General features: G+C 41.1%; 1 protein-coding gene across 2 annotated transcripts in view; it reads right to left on the bottom strand.

The window, feature by feature from the left end:
* Nucleotides 1-4: 4 nt before the first annotated feature.
* tmem266 (transmembrane protein 266) overlaps nucleotides 5-25,813 on the bottom strand; it is a 31,189-nt gene continuing 5,380 nt past the window's right edge. For both annotated transcript variants that reach the window (XM_044192051.1, XM_044192052.1), the window contains exons 3-11: nucleotides 21,852-22,040; nucleotides 8,816-8,970; nucleotides 6,728-6,801; nucleotides 5,722-5,778; nucleotides 5,422-5,560; nucleotides 4,493-4,608; nucleotides 3,649-3,841; nucleotides 1,856-1,918; nucleotides 5-1,761 (exon numbers count right to left, since the gene is read on the bottom strand). In XM_044192051.1, the coding sequence (XP_044047986.1) occupies nucleotides 1,127-1,761; nucleotides 1,856-1,918; nucleotides 3,649-3,841; nucleotides 4,493-4,608; nucleotides 5,422-5,560; nucleotides 5,722-5,778; nucleotides 6,728-6,801; nucleotides 8,816-8,970; nucleotides 21,852-22,040 (1,621 nt within the window). In that variant the 3' untranslated portion in view covers nucleotides 5-1,126. The remainder of the gene's footprint in view (nucleotides 1,762-1,855; nucleotides 1,919-3,648; nucleotides 3,842-4,492; nucleotides 4,609-5,421; nucleotides 5,561-5,721; nucleotides 5,779-6,727; nucleotides 6,802-8,815; nucleotides 8,971-21,851; nucleotides 22,041-25,813) is intronic.

Below are 25,813 nucleotides of genomic sequence, written 5' to 3'. Positions count from 1 at the left end.
GTCGTTTCATTTTGCCATGTTTTTCCTTTATTGGTGGAGATAGAAAATGCCTGTTGACAGTACAATAAACAGGGTTAGTTTCGATATTTAAGAGGCAAATCTTGAAGGTTCATGCTATAATTTTCTTTTTGACACTTTAATTGTAGCTCTACTTAAATTCCCTCACTATTTTTGGCTGTGATATGATGATCAAACCTATCCTGAAATATTTACACAGCTTCCAAACATTAAAATCATAAGAAGGTAATATTTTACACCTGAATGATATCAAATCTATCATGTGCAGGTAGATTTTCAATTAATTCGGTGCATTAGGGACATGCTGTAGTTTGCAAAATCTCAGTAAACACTGACTCAGCTGGGTTTGGTCAGATTCCAGTCATGGCACCTGGATAAAAACTCTGTGAATCACTTGAATCATCCACCAGTCAAAAGTTTGCCACACTCTTTCCACTCATAGAATTTAGATAAAAATGTTAACATTGCTAATATAGAAAGACAAAGATTAGAAAGAGATTAGACTGATCCAGTGTACCCTGCAGCAGTCCCATCAAAGAGGACTGTTCTTTGTGAGTTTGGAGACACTAGACTGACTAAAACAGCTGATAGACCTGCACTTGTCATAAATCCATGCCGTGTAGCTTGCACTTGTGATTCACAGTTGGTGGCCCACCAATACATGATCTGATCAGTCCAGCATCTCCAATTCCTACAAAGTGTATCAGAGGAACTAAGCCCTCAGCACCATCCCCTCACTGTTTTCACTTCCTAGAGATCAAACCACAACTTAACATATCAAAAGCCAAATTTTTCTGCGCAGACCAGTTGTTTGAAAAGTTTGGGCTCGAGCCCTGTTGCTGGTTTCTTTTGTTAAAATTTTTCATAAAAGTCAAAAAGTGTTTTTGTGAGTGTCAATTCCTGATAAATGGTGCCTGATAACAAGTCTGCCTCTTCCAGTCTTCCATGTTCCAAGTTCATCCCCACAGTCCCAACAGTACAAAGAGGATGACAGACATACAGTTTATGTGCCAGTGACTCCCAACAACACCGTTGTTTAGTAGAGCGTTAATTTTTGCGGTTGATCTGAAGAGCGAGTCCTGTGAAGTTCTACGTGTCAGGCAGAGTCTTATGTCTCTGACAGACGGTTGACTGGGGCGTCTACTGGCTCCATCATCCTGTACTTCTCCTCTAGAAGAGGCTCGTTGCCCTGCAGATGGATGAGAGGCTTGGAGTGCAGCCCCACTCTGCTCTCCTGGTTCCTCTTGTTGTAGATGTTGACCCTGTGCTCCAGCTCAGGGCTGGTTTTGGTGGAACCTGCTGGGCTGGGCGGTTTAAGGTTGACAGGGTCCAGGCCCTTCTGGGCGAGACAGGAGTCCTCGGTCAGAGAGGAGAGCAGCTCCTGCACCACAGCGCTGGGACTCCCTCTTGGCTGAGTGCCCAGGGCTAGAGGGCTGCTGTAGGGTGGAGGGTAGCAGCGTTGGTCGCTGAAATCTGTGGAGGTGGAGGCCTCGCGCACCGTGGAGCTGCAGTCCGTGGTGGAGCCAAGCGTGTGGCTGCTGATGCTGTGGCGGGCGCTGAAGCTGGTGCGGGACACTGTGGTGGTGGAGGCTTCGCTGACTGAGCTGCCGGTGCGTTGCAAACGGCTGGACGTCACTGCGTCAGCACTCACCAAAGAGGAGGGAAGCTGGCTGGGGTTGTTAGGCAGGTGGACGTCTATGGCTGCTGTGGTGATGACACGTGCAGGGTCTGGGATCCCCATATCTACAAGAACGACACACAATGTACAGGGCCTTGAAATATTGTGGTGCTACGTGGATTGTAGAAAAGAGTGAAGCAGGATCTTGATGATGCTCACCACTGCTTGGTTCACTGTAGTACTGGCTGATGTAGTTGTTCATGTCATCTTGACCATGGTGATCTAAAGAAGGTCAAAATGGCCACTTAAATCAACTTGAGAGACCAGACTAGTTTCATAGTCCAACGTGTGAACAGTAACTTTTCGAATTATTAAAAATCAATACAACTTATAATAATTAGATAATAGAAAGCTGTAACACTTTAACACACTACTTGTAGCCCTTTAGCATTTATTTAATAAACAGCTTTATAACACATAATGTAATTGTAAGCAGATATGTAATTATAACTCCTCCTGTGGGCACCCATAAGTGCTGATGTATAAACAGATACTGAATAGATAATATAGTAAAACAGAGTTGTAATAATATAAAATAATGATTATATTATAATAATAATAATAAACACTTAAACTGTCCGTATATCGGCTCACAACTACATTGGTATTAAACCATTTATTACATGTTTGTATACTGATCATAAATGCTAAATAGGGGGACTTAAAGTAAAGAGTTACCCAGAAAGCCCACGGTAGCTAAATATAGGGATGCAACTAATTATTATTTTAATTTTTTAGTTATTCATTTTATCTATAAAATATTAAACATTAGTGAAAAATGCCAAAATAAATCACGTTTCCAGAGCCCAAGATTATGTCTTTAAATTGCTTGTTTTGTCCAACCAACAGTCCAAAACCCAAAGGTATTCATTTACAATCATATAAGAAAAGTACAAAATCTTCATATTACAGAAGGTGAAATTAGTAAATGTTTTCCATTTTTGCTTGATAAATAACTTTTTTTGTTGATCTACTAATAAATCAATCAACAAATTGTTTTAGCACTACCTGAATGAACACTTGGTGTGGATGTGGTTCACACATCCTAAGTCAGTCCAAGTATTTCTCTTAAGTTCTACTCAAGGTTCCACAGGACTGTTGGATGGCTTATATTCATTTATGTTTGGGTTTCACATATTCATTTTATGAATGTCTCAAGAGGGGCCACTCATTGTTAAGCCTTAATTGTGACAGGCACCATCTCCAGATGATCAATACAACGTGAGTATATGAGGAGCAGCCCCAGTTAAAGGGATGTCTGACTAGAAACACCGTAGCTCAGATGTATGGCAGGTCGCACTATGATTTATAGCTTTGATAAAGGAAAAGCCTCAGTGTTTTGAGCCCTGACAGCGCTTTGTTGCTTTAAGCCCTCTAAGTTATGACCTGTCACTGTGTGAAAGGTTTATAGTCCATCTGGATGTGGCACCAGAATTTTGATGTGAACTGTGAGACGAATGTTTCTGAGAAAAGGACACCAACACTGTGTCGGTGGGTGATGTTCACTATTAATACGCTGTCCCACCCTCCAACATGGAGCTTCAGAGCGAGGGGTTGTTTACTATTTGCAGATGTGTCTAGGTTGCAGTGATATGTTGTGCTTGTCACTTTTAATAGCCATAAAGGTCTGTTACATTCTTTTGAAACATTATAAGTATTGTGTTATTTCTGACAGATCAGTGTTGCTGCTTAGGAAGAGGAAAGATTTCTCATTTAATCTTCAACAAGCCCAAAGAATTTAAACCTGCAACCTTCCAATATGAGCCTATGTCTCAATCATTTTGGCCATGTCTTGCCTAGAAAGGCTCAAGGCACTGAGGACGTCTCTGCATTCAACCAACTACTTTGTGTGGACACGATGTACCGTAGAAAGCACAGTCTGGATTCCCCCTGATGCGCAGAGGTGTTTGATAGCCTGTAATACAATGGAGTTGGGTGTTCCAGGCGGTTACCTGCAGTACCCCTGGGCTCTCTAGCTTTAGCTGGCCTGTGATGCTCGGAGGCCCCAGGGGCCAGTCCGTCCACCTCCTGGAAACTGCTGCTCTGTTTACCCCACATATGGTGGATCTGCATGGCTGCTTCACGCTCTGCTACCAGATCCAGGTCCTGCTGGGCCAGGTGGGCCCTCAGCTGCCTGATTTCAAACTGAAAGGAAAGAGGGACAAATGTGAGAACTTTAGACATTCAAAGTAAATACACACAGAATTTTTTAAGACTGTTTAACAACATTTTGTATATTCGACTTGCTAATATTCCATCCACTTAGGTCCAGGCATTTTATTTGCATGTCATGCCATGTGTTTTATTACATTGCTGCATTGCTTACATCACAGTTAACCATTGTATACACAGTACAGTATGCAGGTGCCAAACTGCACATTTCCAGTCTCTCTAATAGTTACAGTATAACTCTCAGACATACAGTAGACACTCTTCCCTTCTGGGTCGACATCTGAGAAATATAGAGCACTCAGTGGATGCACTCACAGTTACACTTATAAAGTTAAACTTATTCTTCAGCTGAGTAATATGACTTAAAAACAATAATTGAACTACCATTATTAAATTGTGAAGTAGGCAAAAGATTGCTTTGCGATAATGCACAGTGCTGGCTATCTGATATCCACAAGACTTCTGTAAAACTTATTATCTAGTGATAAAATGGGATAAATGCCTTTTTGAGTAGATTACATTTTTTTCCTTGCATAGCACTTTGCTGCCCCCTGCTGGTTATGTGCAGCTATAAATTGTAGACTGTAAGAAGGCAAGAGATATGAGACAGATAAGAGGACATACTGCCTGTTCCTGGCAGATCTGGGTGAGCCGGTCAAGCTGTTCCTCCCTCACTGCCTTGGCCTTCTCATACTGCTGGATCTCCAGCTCCATCTCCACCTTCACTTGCAGCACATAGGCTAAAACAATAGGGGATATTATAGTCAGTTTTCCTACAAAAGAAGCATTTAATCTTGTGTCTGTCAATTTTAATTTCAACAAAACACTACATTGACTTCATTCATTCATTCCCCCTCCCAATGTGGATCTTGTAGATATAAAGTCAACCACTGTTTTCTTGAAATTAAAGCCTGCATGTTCTCCACATTCACTGGCACATGATAAGTGACCACTACCAGCGTACTCTACACAAGGTGGACAAAATAACAACACAATGGCCTTGCAAACGATGGGTTGATGAGGCTTCAGTCATGTTTGTTGAGGTTGTGTCAGAAAAGGTGTTCATTTCACGGTAAGCTTTTAGACATTAGTTTTGGTGGTGTTGTATTGGATTGTGTTATATCTGAATGTGTTAAAAAACTACCTCTTTGAGCAGTTAGTGCAAGAGGTGACAACAAAGTTCTTTGCTCACACTCACCAATCATCTCTTTGAACACGTACTGTACTATATTCAAAAACCACAAGGGGGAGCAACATAGTTTAAAAAAAGCATTCTTTCCAATAAATAACATGCTCTGCACCTATATGATAAAATAATTAGCATGTAGCAGCTGATGTGTGAGCTTCAAAACTACATGTTCATTATAACAAATGATGTGCTACCATCGTTCCTGGTGTAAAATAATGAAAAAGGAGGAAAAAATAATTGAGCAAACAACCTCAAGGTTGTGTAGCTGATATTGCATAGAGCACACTGCAGTATCTATCTCTGTGACCTGACAGTAAAGGACAGGACGCAGGGGACATCAGCCCCGAGCCCCTCCCAGCCTCACCATCAATGATCCTCTTGACCCTCCAGATGCGCAGTGTGATGATGAGACCGATAGCGTCCCAGGGGCTGCTGGGGCCGTTGGCCACTGTGGAGGCCACCATGGGGGCCAGTGAGAGGACGATGACAGCTCCATCAAACACCTGAGAATATACACACACACAAACACACACATACATACACACACACACACACACAGTTACAGTTATATCTGTAGCTTCCAGAGTGGTATGACATTGAGGGAATGACACTGCAGTGAAAGGGGCCCCGAGTAGCAGGACTAATGGGACCCATGGGAGCTTACCTCTACTTTGTTCTCTATGTAATCCCATATGCCCAACACCACGATCCTGAACACCGTCTGAGACAGACAGAGGGACAGAGATGGAGACAGACAGCAGGTTACACACATGGTAAGATGGAAGAAAACAATGACAGCTAAACAGGGAGAAACTGGATGATGCACGCAGAGCACACTGGGTAGTAATACCCACTAATAAACCTGACATTCCCAGTAAATGGCATTTGCAGTTGCGATTTCTTTCATCCGTCCACTGGTAATTCATCAATGACATAATATACATACACATCACAGGCGGCGTGATAGCATTTAGCTTCTTTTGCTGATGCAGCAAGGGTTGCAGAGGGCAAACAACTCTCCCTTTGTCTCTGTTCCTCTTCTGCCATCCCCAAGCCCCCATCCTCATTTTAGATATTCAAGGTTGCACTGGAGCCAAAAGCAGCCTCCCTGCAGTTTCTACTTCATCAGTGTATCACTTTTATTGGTAAGTAAAACTCCAGTTACACAAAAGTTAGCAGTGGGATGGTCAAGTGTAGGCAACTAAGGCAAATGTGGCTGGCTGTAAAGAAAACGGTAATCAATACAGCACACCTGCGGCCTTGAAATTATTTAAAACTAGCAGCACAGAAAAGCTGCATCTGCATTTTAAAGTGTTTGTGCTGCGGATCAATCGAATAACCCGAGAGGGACCAACTGTGCCAGCTTTAACAACAGCAGTTACACAAGTCTTTTCAGAACACTAACGTAGATCTTAGTTGTGTGATTTCATAGTTGCTTCCGTTAAGTACACTATTAATGGGGCTGTACTCATGTTCACCTCTACTAATCAGAATCTAATCAAGCTATCAGAGAGGGCATGGGGCGTTTCATGGTGTTGTTAGTATTCGAATGAAAATCTGTGCACTTCACTGGCCCCACATACTGAACAACATATCATTAATTGACAGGCCGCTGCATCAGCTGTAAGTGAGACTGTTTTTGTGTTGATCGAGGAAAATAAGAGACTCACCTCAGTGAAGAACACAGAGAGAATAGTCAGGCTGATCCAGTGGATGATGCTGGCAAACTGGAATGCATTATTAACTGTAGGAATAAAACAGAATAACTGGTTATTTTTTTAAGGACAGTTTCTGAGACATGAAGTGGTGAAAGATGGATGCTGCAGTATTTTTTTTAAACACTGACAAAGTGCAATAAAGTGGTAAAAATAAGCACATTCAAGCACACACACACACATTCACACACACACACACACATAAATGCACATGACAGAGGCATGAAGCAACATCATAAATATGAATTCACCACCTACTGTACATTCATGTGTCTGTATCTTCCTGTCTATTCATCAGGCTAATTGTGGACAGCTTCAAACTGCACTTGGCTGTCAACTGAGGCATTTTTCTTCACGCACCACCTCTCCCCCCATCTGTCTTTGTTTGCCGTGTTCAGTGATCTGTCTATCAGTCCATTCATCTTCCTCCAGTCCTCCCCACACTCATCCACCAGCCAACTCTGTATTGCCTGATTTCTTTGTCCGCTAATCTCTCTTCACGCATTTGTCTTACTTTCCCTTTGTCTGCCCCGTCTTGTCAGTCAGTCAGTTCCCGGGGAACACTAAAGACTTGAATGTATTTGGATACGGCTGGAGCGACATTTCTGCCGTGTGTGTTCTTCACTCAGCCACTTCTGATAAATGAGGATGTCTGCACCATGCCAGATAATGCAGATGAAGGTGATACAGTAGTATTTCGACCACCTGACATTTTTGTGTTAACTGTGGAAAGCTATGGTAATGGGAGGATTATATTTGCCAGACCATGATTGATCAGAGCCTCAGGTGCCAGGATAGATCTTCAGTAACACAGACTCATTATACAGTAGATGTATAAGACCAGGTTAGCATTTAGTATTTACAGGCCTTCTGTACATGCTCACATACATGTATGTATGTGGGAGTCATTCTCAATTGACAATTGAGAATTGAGAATGACTCCCGAATGGGAGCCGAAACGTCTTGATTCTGAAAACAGTGTCCAGATGACTACGACTGAAACCTTTTCTACGACAGAACACTCTTGGACGAATGAGGGACTACACCGTCTCACATACATGTACTTTTTTTTTTTTAACAAACGCAAAAACATATTTGATGAGGATCCTTTAAATTTGAATAGAAATGTGACCACAATGTGACATTTTGCAGTTAACTTTTAAGTTATTTTGGTAGACAAACTATGTAATGGAGACATTTTCTAAATTACTATACTTAAAACACAAATTTGTTTTTGGTTATTTATTGGCTGACTATATATGCCATTATTTATGTATCTGCAAAAAGCTAATATTGGCTGATATATTGGCCTGGTTAATTTATTGGTCTAGCTCTAGTAAGTATAGTATTGTATATATAGTACAGTATAGCATAATATAGTAAGGGTGTGCTTCGGTGCACATATTCAAACTAACACTGTTAATGTTACCATTGGCTGTGATATAATAAAGGCAGCTCGCCAGAAAAGGTAGACTGTTGGCTGCTCGTTTACAGTACATTGGTAACAGCTGCTGCCAGCCTTATATTGCTAGGTGTAGATAAATAGTGCCTATCCTTAATCAAAGAAACAGCTTCACATATGAAATTTCTATTTCCACACCAGAGTTTTGTCACACTGTGAGAAAATGGTTTTATATTTTTTTGTTTTTCATTCTTTGCTTTATACATTTCTGACACCTTTAACCCTTCTGCCAGGTACCCTTCCATCCAAACTGCAGATCAGTCTAACAAGATGAGTGCATGATCTATCTGCAGCTTAGTTTTTGTGCTAATTAAGTTCTTACTCCTTTGTCATAGGTCTCGAATCTATGCATTGACCCAAGGCATTGGGTCAATGCATAGATTGTATAATTGTATAACAATTAATGAACAATTGTGCTGAGCAGTCAACTTTTTTCCCCTCTCCAAAAATGCTATTGCAAGCCAGGACTATAAACAATGAGTGTAACAAACCACCTCCCCACTGCAATGCCCTCAAAACCACATCCTTATTATATTGAAAATCTCAGGTGAAGTCACGCTGACTTGGTTTCTACCACTCACACTGCAACAGCTTGGTGTCTATGAGCAACTCCAGTGTCAGCAGCAGCACGACCAGAATGACACAGGCCACCAGGAAACAGTTGAAGCCCGCTGACAGCAGACAGACCTGCCACAGCGCTGCCCTTCGCCCACAGCACGGCTTCAGCCAGTTCGACCTGGGGGAGGTGAGAGACGGAGATGGGGAGGAAAGGCGGTTAGAAGAGTTGTGGGTACAAAGACAAATGGTGGGTCTTGTTGTGCTGTTATTTTAAAATGTAATACTGCTCCAGAGTGCGGATCTGACAGGAAGCATCCAAGGTCTAATCAATAAAACACAAGAAACGTCAAGATACACAAATCGTGAGGTGTATTCAACCTTGACTTCCGTTTTCAATCAGTCAACGTTCTTCTAAATATTTTCAGCAGAGGGTACTATTCTGCATGCAAATCATACGAATTCAGCATGCGTGCGTGCTGAAATTAAATTGCACTCCTGAATTTAATGTGAAGCATAAATACTTAAATGTACATAAATGTTCTGCTGGCACTGAGATGTTATGATGATGATATTAGTATGAAGTCATTCTGTTCAGGAATTCATGGTGTCATTGCTTCCTTGCCTAGCCATTGCCTTGCTTTCCTCATCTCCTCAAGAAACCCTTCATTCTGGCCTTTTCTGCAACCTTCCTCTACCCATTAAAGCTCTCCTTTTGTGCATCACCAAGCAGTGTAGTCTACTTATTATAACAGCCATTAGTTTGTTTGTGCCTATTTTTGGAGACAGATTACATTACATCTGTTGTGATCCACATTCAAACATTAAATAATTTGTTTTTGTCTCATCAGAACATGCTTGTATACATAGCATTAATAGATTTAATATCAGAACATCTATAGAGGAGGCGATACCTGAGTCAGTAGATGTTTTATAATCTCTATATTTGTTTAGACATATTACACATCTATAATCTTACAGTCAATAAAGTATGGTTCTAGAGAGATTAGAGTCTCCTGTGTTTAATTCCCCTCTCTGTTGCTTCACTGGGTGGTAGGACAGGGTAAAAACTGGATAGCTGACTGGCTTAATCCATCTGGGCGACTGTTTTGCTAACAACCAGGCTGGTAGTTATCTCACTGGTTCTACTCTTGTTTGAGCTCTCCCGGGATGATAGTGGGGCTGCGTGTGCACCATCTGGAGGGTGCAGTCACACACAGACAAAAAGATGATCGCTTAATTGAATGACAATGCCTTCATCTGATTTTTCCATCACAATGTTTATGCTCTCATACCTGCATGCCTAGCTGGTTTTTGAGAGAGCAGAGCAGAGTGAAGGGGTGAGGGAGAAATTTGGGACACCTATAATTCCTGATCCCAGAATATGTGTTATACACGCTGTAATTCCTACCACTGGTTTAGCAGCTACTGCTTTATACATCTTCACATTGCTATATATTGTCCATTAGTGTGGAGTGTGCTGATGTCCCTTGTGTGCTTGCTCCTTGTCCAGGTACATAGTGCCTGAAGTGTCAGACCTGCCTTAATCCCATCCCTACTCTCCCCTACAAGTTCTTCTAATCAGAGACTGTGAGTGACTGGGACTACTGGGGATTTATGGTCAGTAAATAATAACAAATCTCCAAGTGACACACAGGGTTTTTCCCTTCCTGTCACAGCTCTGCATTCCACACACACTTGCTTTCCTTTCTCCGAGGCAACACTGAGAAATGCAGTATGCTTCTTTGAAAATAGCAGCTATCCATTGCCACCTCTCTCCCATAGGAAGAAAGCTATGGGCAATGTCTGTCAGAGGACAAGAGAGGATGCAATTTATTCTACTCTCCTCTTGGTTCAGCTCAGAATGAAGGAGGCAAACACAGAGAGGAAGCGGGGTGCAGCCGGTTCAAAGGCACTGGGATTCGTCCAAAAGTGAACTGGAGAGAGAGCCAGAGAGGAAGGAGGGGGAGTTGGAGAAGGAAGAATGAGAAAGAGAGAACAGAGAATGCTGCAGATTGAGTTAAAGGATATTTCTGGTTTATTATAACTTGGGTCTTATTTGTTGTCATTTTGGCCATCATTCCTATTTTTAATGATAGTGCTGAACTCATCAAGTTAATTGCTAGGATTTGTGAATGTGGTAACATTACTTAAAAGAAGTCCAACAGGGTATGAAATACAAACGGTCAGAAGATTAAACTTAAACAAACCCCCAAGATAGCTAAACTTATTTGGAATTACAGTGGGGCTGCAAACAATTATTATTTTCTCAATTAATTGATAAATAATAAATAAAATAAATAAAACTGTTTTGATAAGTGCCATATTAATAAATAACGTAATGCTTCGTAACAAGAGAAATAAAATACCACAGTGAATGATGAAATATAAAGAAATAAAATACATAAAATACACAAAAGCAATAATATAAACAGCCAGTTCAGGTAAAATCAGGATATGCTTTCTGATAAAAATGTGTTTTGAGAAGAGACTTAAACGAAGACACTGACTCAGACAACCTAATTTCTTCAGGCAAGTTGTTCAAGAGCCTCGGGGCCCTGATAGCAAAAGCTCTGTCCCCCTTAGTTTTCTTAGACAGAAGACCCCTGACTGAAGATCTCAAACTATGTGAAGGTTCATAAGGGATTACAAGATCTAAAATATAGTCCGGAGCCAGGCCATGAAGAGCCTTAAAAGTAAGATCTTAAAATCAATCCTAAAACAAACAAGGAGCCAATGTAAAGAGGTTAAAATAGATGTGATGTGATCGTACCTCTTTGTCCTGGTTAAAAGCCTAGCTGCTGAGTTCTGTACAGTCTGCAGTCGTTTCAGAGTTTTTTTGATTAAGACAAGTTAGGCAACAAGTAAGACAACAGGCTGCTAAAATAATCAAGGCGTGAGGAGATAAAAGCATGTCCAACAATTTCTGCATCACTAAGATTTAAAATAGATCATACTTTTACAATATTTCTGAGATGATAAAAACATGACTGGACAAGCTTAATGATATGTTGCTCAAAACATAAATTGCAGGTTACCAGTAGACGGCAGCATTTGTTTAGTGATGTGTTGGGGCCCAATAACAATGATTTCAGTTTTATTTGAGTTGAGCTGAACTAAATTTATTGACATCCAATTTTTTATGTCAAACAGGCAGTCCTGCAGAGAGCTCAGCATACTAAGGTCAGTGGGCTTGACAGGGAGGTACAACTGTGCCTATGTCTGCGGATGACATCACCCAAGCGAAGCGTGTATATGGAGAACAGTATTGGTCCCAGAATTGAACCTTGAGGCACACTGTACTTGATATGGGAAAAGAATGACATGAAGTTATTAATGCTGACACAGAATTTCCTATTGGACAGATAAGATGAGAACCAGTTTAGTGCAGTAACAGATATGCCCACCCAGTGCCTCTATCTAAGAGAATGCCATGATCAGTTGTGTCAAAGGCAGCACAAGAATTGAGCACATGCCTGCGTCTGCATTCATTAAAAGGTCATTAGTGACTTTGAGAAGGGCTGTCTCAGTGTTGTGGTGTTGACGAAAGCCAGATTGGAACTTTTCATCGTTTTCGATCAATCGGTTAGTCTATAAATTGTCAGAAAATAGTGAAAATGCTTGTTACAATTTCCTGAACCACAACATGACATGTTCAGATGTCTAGTTTTGTCTGACTCGCAGTCCAAAAACCCGATTTTCACTTTACTATCATATAAGACAATGAAAGGTATCAAATCCTCATATTCCAGAAGCTGGAAACAGGGGATGTTTGGTATTCTAGCTTTGGTATTTTTGCTGATGATTATTGTGTCAATCGACTAGTAGTTTCACCTGTACATGGAAGAGAAAACAATTGTAAATGGTAAAATTATTACCCAAATTGTCCGTTATAAAAATCCATCACAGTTTACTAACTGACTTTTTGGTGCAAGTGTGACCTACTTATGCAATGAGGGGTTATCATGGACATTTCAGGCACACTTATTTGGGGTTTTTCCTCCAAAAAATGTTTGTTTATAACTTGTCCGATGGGTCTCTTGTTTCTTGGCCCATTGGACTGCATTGCAACAATGTCCCTATGTTCCCAGATCTCAGCAATGAATTTGGGGAGTGCAATGTTACCGATAGGAATCACGGCCAAAACCATGAAAACAATACCTAAAATGTAATAAACTAGAGTTATCCTTTGAGGTGAAAAAGAGAGAGGGGATCCTTGTGAGTGGCATCATTTTGCAGTTGCAGCTGAACCTCCAGTGTAGCACAGCTACACATCCTCTCCATCTCTCACCAAGGTCGGCAGAGAGGCTGGAGCTCGGCCACGCTGTGTCAATGCTCTCCCAGAGGCTAACCAATGCACTCAGCCCTCTGCAGCAACCATCAGTACCAGCCAATGCCAACAGATTAGGAGCTCAACACCTGGGGTGGCAAATAGGTGGTGGAGGGTAACGGTATCATTAACAGATACCATGGAGACTTTCCCGGCACTGATTTGTTCCCAAGGAACATTGTCAAACCCTATCTGCCAGTGGACAAGAGCCAAGAAAAAGAAACATTTACCTAATGATACTCCTAACACACAGTCACCGGACATTTGTGGACCATTAGTTAAAAGATGGAATGAGCAGCACACACTCCAAGAGACACTTCACTTACCTTCAGGACCGAAAAGCATGATTTAACTCATTCTGTGTGGAATCCAAATTCATTCAGACCTCTCCCAAAAGCCAGGCAGAAAAGGTATTAATTTAATAAACCTGTAAAGAAAAACCCTGTCTGGAAGCAGAGTAAATGGCAGTGATGGATTACTCCAAGCTCAGAAACTTAATTTTAGGGAAATCACTTTAAACCTTGAACGCTGAGGACCTGAAGTATTTATGAGGAAGTGAGGCTGCTTTAGAAGAAAATCACCTCACTCTCTCCCAGGGTCATGGCAGGTGCAGATCGAATGGGAAATACCTTAATGGTTGGTCGTGCACGTATATGTGTGTGCACACACACACACACACACACACACACGCGCGCGCACACGCACACACACACAGAGAACATTGTGTGTGGAGGAAATGAGAAATGCAGGGTGGCATGTGCTGTGGACAGGTCATAAAGACATTAACAGGCCAGTGGCTACAATGGTAACACACTGAGGGAAGATCGAAGTGCACCCGACAGCAGCACAGAACGAGGGGATTAGATCATGAGAGTGATCAATAGTAGCCTGAGATGGAAGTGATGGCACGCTGTACATGATGCCGGCTGCAGCGGCCCTTGCAGCAGAATGGCCAGATAGGACAGAGCGGACAAAGACATCAGGCAGAGTGACTGGCACAGAGGAAGGTGTTTGGTCGCTCTGCTGGGGCCCATTCACACAGACAGGACAGAGCTTTGGCTCCAGCCCCAGCTAAGTAACTCTCACTGAGGTGGGGAGCCTATCACAACGAGTATCTCTTTTATTATACTGTCTCCTGTAATTGAGACAGGATAAAATACAATGTAAACTCATTAGGTACAAGTTAAATGGAAATTAAATCAGAGAGGTGGTGCTCTGTTTGTGTGTGTGTTTGTGAGTTAAGTGATGGAGTGAGAGAGAAGGGAGGGGCTGCAAAGAGGAAAATTCATTCAGAAGTAATGAGTCTGAAAGACTCTATCAACTCATCTGAGGTATTGATTGTAACACACATACACACACACACACACACACACACAGACACACACACACACAAACAACTAATGAACAAGTGCAAACACTAACATCTCCCTCAAAATGTTTGCAAAGGAAGGCCTATAATAGTGTCGCTCTAAACGACTTGCACTGCTGTGTAAGGCCTCTAAATAATTGATTGGATCTCTTGATTGATTGCACATTTACAACAAAGCAACTTTGCCCGGTGAAAAACTCCAGCACATTTGGGTCCAAACCTGTGGCAGCTGTCACACAATTACATTTGGTTCCAAAACTCATTAATTAATCATGCGATGAGGCTAAAAAAAATTCTCTGGTCAAGACTCAGACCACTGTGGCTGGCTGCTAGCCACAGTGGTCTGAGTCTTGACCACTGTGGCTAGCAGCCAGCGGCCATTCATTTATTCAAGCACAACTGCAAATTATGCTTTTGGTAAAATGTTAAAATTATTTTTAGGATTTTTTTTTTCAAATTTGTCACTTTAGTACAGTGAAAATGAAGCTGTGTCTACACGTGACCCTTAATCTCAGGGTAGGGTCTATTCAAAACATGAGTTGTGAGCAGCAGAGTAATATTCCCTTTTCATATTGAATCAATTTTTGAAGAATTTTGTGTAGGCTTTAATAGGTGAAAGTCAGAAAAAACAAACAAACCTTTAAGTCATCTTGTGAGCCCTCATATTTATCTTGGGACCCTTAGGAGGGTCCCAACCTGCAGCCTGGTACAGTAAGACTTTAAAAATTACAAACTAAATATATTTTTGAAAAGTACTTGTATGTTCATTTTATAGATTATTTTGACAAACTATGTTCTTTATCAAGTGGCAGACATCTCATGAATCTCTTGACTGACTGTCAGCGAGACATGTGAACACTGGCTTTTGAATTTAATGTATCTTCTTTGAAGGTGTAAGGGGCAATGTCAGATACTACTCCAGCAGCATTTTAAAATGATACTACTTGACTCAGGTTTTCTGTCTCCTCTCAATTTCTCCCTCTCTGTACTGATAACTATATAGCCCCATGGTTCCTTCAGTATAAAATTCAACCAATTCACACCAATCTGCTGAACTCAGCAGGCTTGGGCAGGGGAAAATGGACCACAACTGTGTGCCTGCAAGCTGCTGAACAGCAAAGGTTGGAGGACTTCATCTCACTCAGGCTATGTTACACTTGTTCCTTAACTTACTTTATACACTTGAAGAGGATTTCATTTAATCTCTGATGTATGCCTTTTGTTTTTTACCTGAAAGCTTCTGTTTCTTTAGAAAGCACAGGTGGGGCATCTGCCTAGATGGCTTGAAAATCAAGACAAATGCCAACATAACAACTGTCTAAATCCTTTATTGTGTAACCACTGCTGAGTCATCTGTGTTATCACAGCGAAGAAGAAGCAAAGAAGCCCTGAGAGAGGAAAACCAGCTAAGCAATAAATATGCTGAATAACGTGAAGTTATCATAGATAATCAATTGTACATTTTAGAGCTTCCATGTCTCATCGCTATTAATCGATTACAGATGCCAATAAATAAAAGTTTAGGCTTTAGCATTCTCTCTGAGTAAGTAAACACATTTTTTTATCTTCATATGAAAATGCATGCAGCTTTCCAGTATAACCAGACCTTTCCACTGGTTTCAAAGTGCGATCAGCTATCATCTCTCCACTCCTTGCATCCTTCACCACGGTACAACCTAGCAGAGGGGACTCAGAGCTGGTCTTTGCCAGAGAAATGGGCCACAGATACAAAGAAAATGGAGATGGATGGGGCTCCATGTGCAGAGCAGCAGACAAGCTGTCCCTGATAAATGGGTTTTCACCAGGACACTTGATCTCTCTCGCTCTCAGCCTAAAAAGCAATCTCACACTTTGCATGTCTGTGAATATTAACAAACCCTCAAACCCTGCACTCAAATGTCATCTATTGTGTCGCACATGGTGCCAGGCAAGAGAGCCAATTTGATGGAGAGTACTGTTCCTCTGTGTGTTTGAAAAGAATTGGGGGGGTCCTGCTCTCTTTTCAGACATCCATCAGCACATAACAGGTAGAACAGGTATAGTATGGCTCTAGTTTCAAAGTCTCATGAAATATTGCTGCTGCCAAGATTCATACTAGACTCTGGCAAGGTCCTTCAGTGCTATATTCTACACTCAAGATTTTTCAAATTTTACCATTTAACTTCAACTTTGAGTAATGCCAACCTGGGTTTGATTATGTGCATGTTGATATACTGCTATATTAATGCATTTTAGTGAGTGAAAAGTGGCAAGAGAATTTTATTTCTTTGGGGAAGCCTAAGCACTATGTTGAGTAATGTAATCAATCTAGGCTGGTCTGGGCACACTTAAGCTTATCTAATATCCAACATTTCACCCGACACTGTATCAGCTAGCAACTGTGGCTGTCATTATGCAACACGGCACAGGGTTAATCCCACACTGCTGTCCAACATGGACAGATATTACATTCATCAAATGGAGCCATTTCCTTGTGATCTGCAGCCGGCAGCTTTGTGAATGAAAGTTTGGAGGAAGGTTGTCTGCTCCATTCCTCCCTCCATCCTTCTCTTTATCTCCTCTGCCTCCTTTCTTCTCCAGTCAAAGCAGCAGGTTGACCCATATGAACCATCTGTCATTGCTGCATCATTGTGCCTCACACCTCTCAGTCTGTCCCCTGGAGATCAACGACATATGCTACTGCAGCTGTGGGCAGCAGGCTGATCTGGGGAAGATAAACCAGGACAAGCGCATGATGTGCAGCCCGGGGTCCCAGAGACTGGGGGCAGGCAGGGAGAGACTCCAACCAGTCTGGAGGTCACAATAAGAGTTCAGGATTAAGGTAGAAGAAAATCTCAGCACACCACCTTGCTGCTGCACCTTTGTTCAGATGCGTAAAATTCAATTGTATTCACATGTACAGCGTCTAATAAAGAAATACACAGCTATATTATTCTTTTAATTGCCTCATCTAAAATGTCCTCTGAGTATGCTGTGATCTATGACATTCTGAAATGACTGTAGAAGGAAGGTATTGGTGACATTCAAAACTATTTTTTGGCAAATGCAGGCAAATGAAAATAACCTCTGATTAAAAAAATAGATTAAGCAGATGCACACTCCATTATGTTGTCATAGTTTATTACAGCTTCCAAATTTTAACCAAATTTGAAAATAATTAAAGCACCAACATATTTTAAAAGTCAATTTGTGTATGCTTTGCACACACACAAACAGCTGTTGTCACTTACACTAATTACACGTCTATTAAAGACCTGCTTATACCCTTTTTTCAACCCCTATTAGGCATGGATTGCTGCAAGGTTGGTTAGGTTGCTACAGCTTAATCAAAATAAAGAAACATGACAAAGCATGCAACACCAAAAAAAGATCCACTATTAAAAAAGGCAGAATTTTAAAATTATACAATAACATACATGAGACAATAATTAAGTGACCAAAGGTGGATGTGAAATCACACCACCCTCATCTTGGACTTTCCAGTAAGTTCTGGAGAAGATGGTGCTGCCAAAATCTATTAATATTTCCATCCAGCTCACTACTGCACAGAATCTTGTCAAGTACTGCATGTGCCCTTTGTAGTCCGCAAGAACATCCACCTCCTACATAATCGCCCACATCTCCTGATAAAGAGCCATGAGAAGCTGCCATGCAAGACTAAATGCGCTTCTCTGGTGTGTATTCTTCTGCTCTTTTTTCACAGCCATATGGAACAAACAAAACCAAGGCGTCATCATCAAAGATTTAGGATCAATTCACAAGTAATGAGCCCTTTCTTTTCCCATCTCTGACCATTGGTATAAGGCCATTCCTTTGACCTTAACCTTTCACCATGTCCATATCCAAACCAAAGCACTGACCAGAGATCACTATAAACTTTACAAACCGAACAACAGTCATTTTTATGATGAAATTGAAATCAGAACGCACCTGCTCATGTATCTAAACAGGACAGTCACAAAATGACATAACTAAGATATAAAAACATTTCAGGAATGTAAATCATAGTAGCTTGAGAAAACAAACAAAGCCACTCCAACATCAGTAGCAAGTCTAAGAAAGAGGGTTTACATTCTTGCATACAATCATTTACAAAAGACTAAAATTAGCCTACAGTATGCAGAGGAGTCTCTGTGACTATACATTCCAATAAACAAGAGAAAAATAGTTTTCAGAGCAATGTAAATTAGTCAGTTCATTGCTTTGCCATTAGGTTCTTTGATACTCTTGATTAATTTATAACCATGCAGCATACAACACATCCCATTTTTGTGTCATTCCTCTGAGGTTATACACATGAGTCACAAAGGCAGCCAGAACCTGTGGCGACAAGCTGGCTCTGTTGCTTTTTCCAAGAGTGCTAGAGTGCTTTCAAACAACGAATGTGTGTATGAAGCTGTCATGACAGGTATGTCTTGGAATGCTTGTGACCTAAAAAAAATAAATAAAAAAAAATAAAAAAAATAAAAAAAATAAAAAAATAAAAATCAGGAATTCCAATCTAAAAGGCTCATTGAACATACCAGGGCGCATGCTCGTGCAGCGACCGGCTGCAAGATTTTTACCTTACTGTTTTACAGCTGGAAGCATACCATAGTAATCCCGGTGGCCAAAAACAATCACCCCAAGGTTTTTAATGATTATAGGCCAGTTGCTCTGACTTCCCTAGTCATGAAGTCCTTTGAAAAACTGCTGAAAAGAGAACTTCTCATCAATACTGAGCACCTGCTTGACCCATTACAGTTTGTGTACAGGGCTGGCGAAGGGTAGAAGATGCTACTGCCTCTCTGCAAAACCTTGTTTTTAAACATCTTGAAGGTAGCAAAAGACATGCCAAGCTGCTATTTGTGGTTTTTCCGACTGGTTTTAACACAATCCAACCCCACCACATTTTAATAGACAAGCTCATCAAGAATTTTGGTTTAGATTTTAATGCTGTGGGATGGATCCTTGATTTTTAAACTAACAGAACCCAGAGATTGAGGGTAAATGGATGCATGTCAGGGGAATTGTCAACATCCACAGGCTCCCCTCAGGGCTGTGTCCTTTCACCTCTCTTCTATATTTTCTGTATTCTGACGACTGCTGCAGCTGGCACAACAACAGATACATTTTAAAGTTTGCCGATGACTCTGCTGTAGTCAGTCTCCTCCATGCCGATGAAAACAGACACGGTCCTGTTGATGATGAATTTGTACATTGGTGCGACACATTTGTACATGATTTGTATATTAGTTTCTACAACTAAATGTGACAAAAAGGACATGAGTATTGATTTTAGGCATCAGCTTCTCAGAGTACAATCATCAAGGGACATGTGGTAGACTCTGTAGAGAACTACAAGTACCACAGGATTTTAATTGATAACAAGCTGAATTGACACTGAGATGCTGTGCAAGAAGACCCAGCAGCATCTGTCCTGTCTCAGATTCATGTTGACAAGACCCTCATGATCCTATTTTATACATTTTACTTAAAACAGACTCAGTTTTATTTTATTGAGTCTGAACTTTTTCTTTAAACTTGCTGATTCGGAAAACACAGCAACAAGGCTAAGAATGCATAACCAGGATAGTGAAAGTGAGCAGTAAGATCTTGGAAGTACAGCAGAGTATGCTTTCTGACCTGTTTAACAGACAGGTAGGGATGAAGGCTAAAGCCATCCTATCCGACAGCGCCCATCCCCTTTTCAGATCTTGTCTTCTGGCTCTCGGTTCAGATTCCCCCCTGTTAAGCATAAGGGTAAGGTACAAGCACTCCTTCACCCCCACAGCCATTTCTCTTTTGAATGCAGGCTGGGGGAAGAGTTAGTGAGTCCAAGGCTACTCACTTGTGTGTAGTATAGTGTAGTTGTGATGACATGATGTGGTTTGTGATGATGATGATGATGATATTACCCTCCTTGTGTATTTATATGGTCATATTCTGCCGCTACTTATGTAATTTGCCTTGTAATTTATTTATTGCTGCTGTGGCTTAGTACCCTGCAGGTTGGACACTAGCAAGTGCTGTATTCAGGGCACCTCCCCTTCCCCTTAATGTACTGTATGTCCATGCTCTTTTATGTATTGTACTATGCCTTGCTGGAAAACCAATTGCCCTCTGGGGACAAAAAAGTTAAAAGTTGAAGTTGAAGTAACACTCACATGGGTGACAGATTGCACACTGTTTTCACTAGTCTGCTGAATACATGAAGAGGGTGTTTCTCTGATCAGAATGAACACCTTCTTACTTTTCATGATAAAGAATATTGTTGACCAGGCAAAGTCCAGCCGGACGTGGTCAGCTGACACACCAGGGCCTGGATGGCAAAATGCCGGATGCTCTAATTAAGCTTATGCTGTTTGTCCACTTTCTCTGCATGGATGCCAGCATCGCAGCATGCCAAAGGGTTGTGAGTCATGCTTCCTGAGTGGAGAGCCATGGACACTTGCTACAAGGGTGCTCTAGGAGGGGCATGTCCTGTCCTGAGAGTACTGGGCCTGCAGCATGTTGATATGGTGATAAGAAAACAACACGAACCCTGGACAAGCAAGGCTCATGGACAGAAACAGCACCACCACAGGGCTCTGACATTTCAGGAAAGCTATGGTGCTAACAACACTCTTTGTTTTGTGCCAGAAATCGACATTATGAACAGAAGCCTGTCTGGTAGCGAGAAATTGCTGTGTCATTGAGCTGAAATGAGCACATCAGTGGAGACATTGTCTATTTAACATGGTGACACTAATAAATTCATCGCCAAATATCCTCGACTCCCGGACTCTAATATAAAATGAGGGGTGATTCAATACGGCAGGTGTAATTACCATGTGCAATAACGAGCAATGGAGAGAGTGACGGCAGAGCTTTTCTCTGCCAGGGTAGATTATAGATTGTAGTAATTGCAATTCTGCCTTAATTATGGATGTTGCACTTTCACACAACAAGCAGAGACAATGTCTCAGACACTATACTTCTAGTATCTTCTTAACTGTGGTGGCAAACATCAGGAACATCAATCAATATGTAATTACATTTTTAGGCTTTATAGTATACAAATTAATCATAGAAAGATTTCATTGATAATCATGCTACTAATTTGTTTCCAGCTTCCTGAAAAAGGTATGATGTTTGATATGCTTCAAACGATGAAATTGAAAGTGTTCTGCTTCATGTAGTTTTAGAACAAAAAGCTTAAAGAGCTTAAAATTCCTTATGACCACACTCAAGTTGCTTTTTCAGGCTAGCCAAACCAGTCATGAGTTCTTACTAACAACAACAACAATCATCTCTAGAGATTGTTTTACTGATTGTGGTCAAATTATCTCAAGCAACAACAGAAAGTGAAGGGTGGTGTCAGATGTAAATTCATGGGACGTACCCCTCTCTGTTGTCCTCTTCATCTGGGTTTGAGATGAGCTGGGATCCAGCGAGGGATATGTCCAGGGCAGCCAAAGGCAAGTCTCTGTAGGCGAAGCTGACCAGCTGGACAGGGGCCACGCACTGGTTGTCCTCCTCCACCTGCTGGGAGATCACCTCTAGCTCTGAAGCTCCGGCCTGGGGAGGTGCGCTATGGTACACACACACAAACCACACCCAGAGCAGCATTAGAGTTAGAGGATGGATGTCAGCAAAGACGGCAGAGTTGCAGTGCAAGGTTGTATGAAAGTGTGCTGTTTTTTTTAATTAGTCAGTGCACCTACTTGAAAAATGCTCCAGCTAGCAAAGTGTGATAATAACTACTGGGACTATATGCTTAATTTTGATGAATGAAAACAGAAACATGGTGTGAAATTCCTTGTTTGCAATGTTTGCTGGCACCCTCAACAAGGACACATTTACCTGGCAAGTGATGACATGCTGATCTACATTTCTTGTTAGCAGAGTATGCAGTGATGTTAGTCTCAAACCACAGTAAATATGGCAGTTTGCATTCCACACATGGAAATATTAACAGTTTCCGGATTAAATCACCTTTCAGACTACTTTCCAAAGCATTCATTAATATTTAGAGTCATTTTCCATCTTCCAGGCAGCCACTGGTTTCCATTCATCACTACAGACTGAAACTCAAACTTGAAACTTGCTTGAGGTTAGGGATCTATTACAGTGAACAATTTTGTTTTTGTTTGCCTTTTTGGTTAAAATCATGCTATTGTCCAGTTGCCAGCAGTTACCATTTTGAAAACTCTCTCTGTTGGTGCACTCAAGGACACTTGATATTTCAGAATTGGTTGCCAACTGAACTGACACAATTCTTTTTACAACATTCATTATTTCCCTACAGCATTTGGATTTCTGAAAACATAACTCATGAGTGGCCACTGAATGCTAAAAGCTGCATTATGATTTAATAATGGGACTAAGTTCCTACTTGACAGAACACGGAAATTAATGCAAACTAATGGCTGCTTGAAATCAAAATAAAAACCTATGGTTTAGTGTAGGGTATGGTGTGCATGGGTCAAAATATGCAAAACTACCGGTACCATCCTACAACAAAACAATATTTTTAAAATGGGATAAATGACATCAGAGGGCCTCAAAAACGGTTGTTTCAGCTTTGTTTTCTCCATTTTGATTTATCCACTGTATTTTCTCTGTTAGGTTAGCTATATTTGACAGAACCAGACAAAGTGTCATTTTAACTGCCTTTGAGGTCCTAAAACTTAAATGTGTAGGGACGGTTGGATCCTACGAGCTCAGCCAATAGCAGACAAGGAGAAGCCACCCTGGAACAGGAGTCTCACATGGCTTGGCAGCCGTCCCAGTGCAGCCAGTGTGGAGACATCAATAACTCAAGTGCTTAACATTGAAGGAAAGCATTGATTACAAGACAGAGGGAACAAAGGCCATTTGGTTGGTGAATTCTACAGCCTCTGTGCTGGAGGTGAAACAGAGTGGGAGGAAACAGTTAGAAGAAGATCACTGAGCAGACCCACCTTCCTGTTAAATGTTAATGTAGGCAGACCTGAAAAGGAAAATAGGCCTTTCTTTTTCCTGACTTATTTCCTGACTCATAGCTGTTTAATGGACTCCCTTGAAATGTTATTTTGTTATTCTCACAGGAAACCAAGAATCACTTGAAATATATTGTCTTAACATGGCACAATAGGGCTATGGAACACAAACTCTTATTCTCATGTCCTCACTACATGAAGTGCCTTGTCCTTCCTCCCTTTAAATATCTAATCCTTTCGTTATGTGAGTCCTGCTAGATGTGTTGTTTAGCTTGAGGGTCAAACGCCCATATATTAACATGCTCGCCACAAAACACACCTGCACATCCCAGTGTTATCTGTGGACTTGGCACCTCTGACCAAAAAGGACGCTAATCAGTCATGACAGACACAAACTGTTTAGTGCATCAAAATCACATTTCCAGACAATCACAAAGCAGGCCAGGAGCCATTATGTGCAGAGCCCAGTGGAGTGGCTGGTTGCCATCCCGGGGAGGCAGTGGAGGCTTCACATCTGAACACTTTGCTCCCTTCAACGATGCAGGCAAGGACAGCCAGTAGCATGCTAAAGGGTGGGATCTTTTCAGAGGCATGTGATATTAGGAAACGCCACGAGGAAGCAAAAAGGTTAACATAGAGCATGCATGGCTGGGGGGGAAATTTCACACCCATACAGAGTAAGAGCTAAGGCTTACCATAAAGCCCAAAAGGTGCAAAAACCCATGGTTCTACACTAGATAATGTTTCTAAATGCTGGTCTGGTATTTTTTTACATAGTATTGTTCTTAAACCCATGTCTTAAGGCTGTAGTTACATGAACTTGCTATATTATAATGCAAAACACTAAAATAAAACTGGTTATACCTCAACTTTTTCTGAATTTGCATCAATTCAGGACAGCCACTACAGTAATTATACTGTTACTACACAAAAGAGGAACTTAAACTGGTAATGCTGATTAAAGTCAATGCATTGGTCAAAAATATAACATGTTCTTAGTAATTTGTTACTTGTAATTTGGTATGCGACTCTAATGCAATACACGTATTTTTGTCACATTCTGGGAAAACGTTTCGTCCTCACTGCATGATAGTTTTGCAGCAGCAACTGTAGGGACAGTTTGTTAATCCACAACCTAGCGTTAGTTATATTACTTGCTGTGTCGTTGTTCGCTCTATATCATGGTATTTGTCATGGTATTGGATTTCTCCAGAATTGCAGACCCCATCTTTAATATAAATTTGGGTTTTAGAGAGTACAGTAGTGTTTTTAAGGAGGTCTATTTCCTTGTGTGTAATTATTGCCAGGGATTGGCTCCTCCAGAGTAACAGCGATGCATAGATATTCCCCCAGCATTTTTACATTACATCACCTTCTGTGAGAAAGGTATTCAAATACCACTAAAGACCAATACTGCTGAACTCAACAGAAAGTAAAACAAATGTACATCTTTTTACTCTGAATACTAAGACCAGTGCAAATAAAGGAGGTTTAAAATGCTGACATAAGATTCATCAGGAGTGAATATGTTTACTTCCAGGGCCATAGATGGGGCTGTGTTTACTGCCACTCAAGAGTGAGTCTGCTTGTAGTAACATGTAAAGTTAAGACATGATTAAAACCAGTTTGAGACTAAGACTAAGTCAGAGTTCATTTAATCTTTTGTTTTTATGTCAGGACATATTAAATGCCTCATGAATGTGTTCAAGTTATATTACTTTGTATTTTATTTCATACTTTTTGTTATTTGGTTAACCAGATCTGGGTCTAAAACATCTGCACAAAACTTTTCTCTGTATTGTATTGGCAGATAATAGTTTTTTGGTGTAAGATGCAGTTGTGGCAGAGTGGTCTTTACTTCAAATTCTCACAATGGCTGTGAAACTGTAGCTGACATGTCCAATAGCACAGCAACCTTCAGCACCAAGGCGTAACTGTACAGCAAGGCAAAAAAAGTGTGTGTGCAAGAGTGAACTTTCCATGGATAAATAACTGTTAACATAAAGTAAAGTCAAACTAAACAGCTTATGATCATTATAGTTCAATGCGATTCCAATGCAGGACAACAACAATGATCAAATAGAGTATAATATAGCTATTCTATCAAGGTGATAAGGGGCGAGACTGATGCCTGTCACATCATATCTTAAATCACCTATTCTGAGCAATAAATTCTCTGCTTCTGTCATGATTTTAAAGTGCTGCCTCAGCATGACCTGGTGTTTTGCAGAGGGCATCTGTATCATTGTCATTCTGAGTGCTCACTGCCACAGTATTTCTGGCCAGCTGTTTGCAACCCAGCTGCCCTGTCTCACCCAATAAGTTTGTATACGGACACTTGGCTACTCCTCGGTGCACAGCAATTCACTGTCCTGATATCATC

This window comes from Siniperca chuatsi, linkage group LG4 (genome assembly GCF_020085105.1).
Source record: "Siniperca chuatsi isolate FFG_IHB_CAS linkage group LG4, ASM2008510v1, whole genome shotgun sequence".
In the NCBI taxonomy this organism is placed as follows: Eukaryota; Metazoa; Chordata; class Actinopteri; order Centrarchiformes; family Sinipercidae; genus Siniperca; species Siniperca chuatsi.
This window is presented reverse-complemented; position numbering and strand designations above follow the sequence as displayed.